General features: G+C 45.7%; 1 protein-coding gene across 1 annotated transcript; it reads right to left on the minus strand.

Annotated features, from left to right (window-relative positions):
- Window positions 1–854: 854 nt before the first annotated feature.
- On the minus strand, window positions 855–3,240 carry LOC103920169 (cytochrome c oxidase subunit 7B, mitochondrial). Its single transcript, XM_009327847.1, has 3 exons — window positions 3,094–3,240; window positions 1,514–1,638; window positions 855–976 (listed from the first exon to the last, which is right to left on the minus strand). Exons 1-3 carry the CDS (start codon window positions 3,128–3,130, stop codon window positions 902–904), a joined length of 237 nt encoding a protein of 78 aa, XP_009326122.1. The 5' UTR covers window positions 3,131–3,240; the 3' UTR covers window positions 855–901.
- Between the last annotated feature and the right edge of the window lie 157 nt (window positions 3,241–3,397).

The raw sequence follows: 3,397 nt of genomic DNA on the forward strand, positions 1-3,397 counted from the left end.
GAGCCGGGGCTTCAGCCCCCGCCGCTCAGAGCGCCGCAAAGCTCAGCGGCGTTCGAAGGGGTCCCTCCGCTCGAGGGGCCGGGCGCCGCCCCGAGCCCTACCTGCCGGACTCAAACGGGCGCTTTCGCCTTAGCCCCGGGAAAAGCAGCAGCCGGCAAGAAACCGGTAATTGAAAGCTCTGATGAAGGTAAAGGCACCATTCGTACCCCTCCGCTGTATCAGAAGGCAGGCTGTGTGGGTTTTTCAGGGGTTCAGACTGACTCAGAGGTTTAACAGAGTCTGCACCTACCCCAATCGGTTCCCTAACAAATTCCGATGACACAAGAACTCAATAGAAAAGTTCCCTTTCTCTCAGCACCAGCGAGTAGCAGCGCTGGGATGCTGCCTACCTCCGTGGAGCATCTCTGACTCGAAAACTACGTTCTTGGCAACTCTCAAAGGCCTCAGAAACAGCTTACTTGCAGGGTGATTCAAGACATAAAAATACTTCTGTGGAAAAAAAAAGCGATCTCAACAGAAAATATAAACTTTGTCATTAGATGTGCAGCAGAAGTCAGAGGTAGAGTGATGTGAGCTCTGCAGAGGGGATGCACGTGAGGTTCATTTAAGCACACGCATCTGGCTAAATGGACGACTATACGATGTTTGGGATTTGTCCATTATCCACGACTGACCTTTACAGGAACAACTGGGACTGCCGAAAATAAGATTTAATTATTTTGAGTTTTTACACTATTCTCTTCTACTTCAGCAGACACTGAGCACAGAGGAAACCTAGAAGAGCCAGACAGGTTTCTAGGTATGTTTATGCCACTGTTCAAGTGGTAATCAGTGAACACATGCCACTACACGACCATTTTTTCAGTGAAAGTTTAGACCAGTTCATTATAAGCCAAGGCTGTTACTCCCTCCATTCTTTCGGAGTGATTCTGCCCACAGGTGACAAGCCCCACTCAATTCCAGCTTGTGTAAACACCTGTAGGAGGATAAAAATCAAGATTATTAACCCTGAAATCAAAAGAAACCTTCTGATAGAGGGCTATTTGTCTTGTTTTCAGATTAGATTTCTTGTATTAGAACATGACATTTCATTTATCTTGTAGTAAAGCAAGTGGAATATATTTATATTGAATAATATTTAAATACTTCAGTTTTCTATTTCAAAATATCTAGCTTTAGAACAAAAGCATCTTTGTTAAGTAAAACCTCATCACCATAGTGTTATTTTCGTCTATAAATTCTTCTGCTAAGACGTCTACCTGTAGAGCTTAGAAATCCCAAGTAAAATAGAGAACACTTGTGTTTCTACTACATTTGAAAATCAAGCAATAGACCGAAACAGAAATTTGTGTTAACAACTCAAAATATGAACCAACACAACTTTCATCTCTATCACAGTACTATTCACTTATATAAAAAACTCCTATTCAAACAAGTAAAGCCCTTGTGAAACTTAATAGCTTGCAAGTTTCCAGCTATAGTCACAAGAGTGGTGAAAAAAAGGACGACTTACATATCCCCAGACAGCAGTAAAAACCGCGGCTCCACCAAGGAGTACCAGGTTTCCATATTTATCATGGAAGTTAGGCTCATACTTGCGATGAGCTTGTCTTACTGCAGTATGCTGAATGCCACGAGCTAATAAATGTTAAAGAGAATTAAAAGTACAGAAATCAACTAAAAGACACATTCAAACCATTCACAATCCTCACCTCCCACCAACAGAGAGGCAAGCGTAAGCATTAAAAGGCTTTAAGAAAAGCTGAAAAAAATTAATCTTTTGGACTTAGAGCTTTGGAATGATTCCAAAACATAGGATACACAGAAAGCCCTGCATTTTGTTTCAGCTCTCCCAGTTTCTCTCTAGAAAGTTATTCCTGAAGTCTAATTCCAGTAAGAAAATCCTCCAAGTTACCTTTTTCATCAATATGTCTTCTCTGGGCCCTCAGAGTGGAAGTTCAAGTACACTTGTAAGTATTACTATTTCCCTAATAAAATATTCTGGTTAGTACTTAAAAGTTTCAGATTTCTATATGTAAATATCTATATTGCCAGTACGTGTACCTAATATAAGCATTTTCAGGGTGAAGCTCACCATTGAATTAAGGGGTTGAAGATAGTGGGTACGGGTAACACCTTTCTCATTCCTTCAAGATTTTTGAAGGGAGGGGAGGGAGATGAAGAAGGAAGTGGAAATAACTGTGGGCCTTCACATGAGGTAAATAATAGAGAACGAAATACGGGAGGATATCTTCACATGTATGATGTATATTATAAATGTACACTATGAAAGGTACACTTATTGAGGAGAAGACAGAGCGAAGAATCAAACCACCAGCTTCAAAACACAGGGACTGCTTAGTAGTTGCATACAAAGCATTTGACGAGACAGTGATATGTGCATAAAGACAGACATTACAAAATATAATCTTTTAGTTTCAGGTCAATGGCTCACATTTACCCAAACATGACTAGAGAAGATGATGGCAATACCCATAATGCCACTACATCCCTAGCACACTCTGTAAGGCCGCACAAGTTTTTCTTTAAACAGAAAAGAGAAGCTTGAACATCTACCGAGAAAAACACTGCTAAGCACGTTTATTTTAGGTGCACGCACCTCGGGCTAAGAAGATCATGAACCAGGACCGGATTTGAGAGGACTGGGTTAAGCACTAGGGAGTCTGTCACCGAGGAGGTAACTTTACCCTTGAGTTTAAGGACTGGTCATTGACTACACCTTGCCACCTCGGGTTACAAAACCTGGATGTGCCTTTGGTTACTATCAAGGAGGAAAAGCACCGAGGAAGGGAAGCCAAGGTCAGCTCAAGTAAAAGCAACTAGGAGGTAAAGGAGGCAGAAAAGAGAAAAAGAAAAAAAAGGCGGCAGAGGAAGGACGACGAGACAGCCGCCCGCAGCCCCTCAGCTGCCCCCACGACCCTCCCCCGCGGGCGAAGCGAGCCGAGGGACTGCTCAGGGACAAGTCCTCACAGGGAAGGCGAGAAACCGGGGGGAGACCCCCTGACGAAACCGCCTGCCCCCGCGAAACACCCCCAGCACATCGACACTCCAGAGAGCCTCTTCCTTGCTTACCGGTGAGGTTCAGAGCAGTCCTAGCCACAGGGAACATGCTGACAAGCGGAGTACGACCCTACCGCCGGCGGGACGCCGCTACCCTTGGCGAGGGGTGAAAAACAAAATGGTCGCGCCGGAAGTCGCCGACGCGCCGCGCTACTGAGCGGAGCCCTGTGGGTAACGTGGCCGCGCAGGGGCGGCGGGAAACGTCCTCCTCGCCGCCGCTGAGCGAGGGCTGGGGAAGCTCCGCAGCCGGGAGAGGGAGAGGCAGGGGGCGCTCTCCCGCGTGCAGGCTCCGAAGCCCCCCCCGCCGACAGGGGGG

This window comes from Pygoscelis adeliae, unplaced genomic scaffold (assembly GCF_000699105.1).
Source record: "Pygoscelis adeliae isolate BGI_AS28 unplaced genomic scaffold, ASM69910v1 Scaffold14, whole genome shotgun sequence".
NCBI classification, from domain to species: domain Eukaryota; kingdom Metazoa; phylum Chordata; class Aves; order Sphenisciformes; family Spheniscidae; genus Pygoscelis; species Pygoscelis adeliae.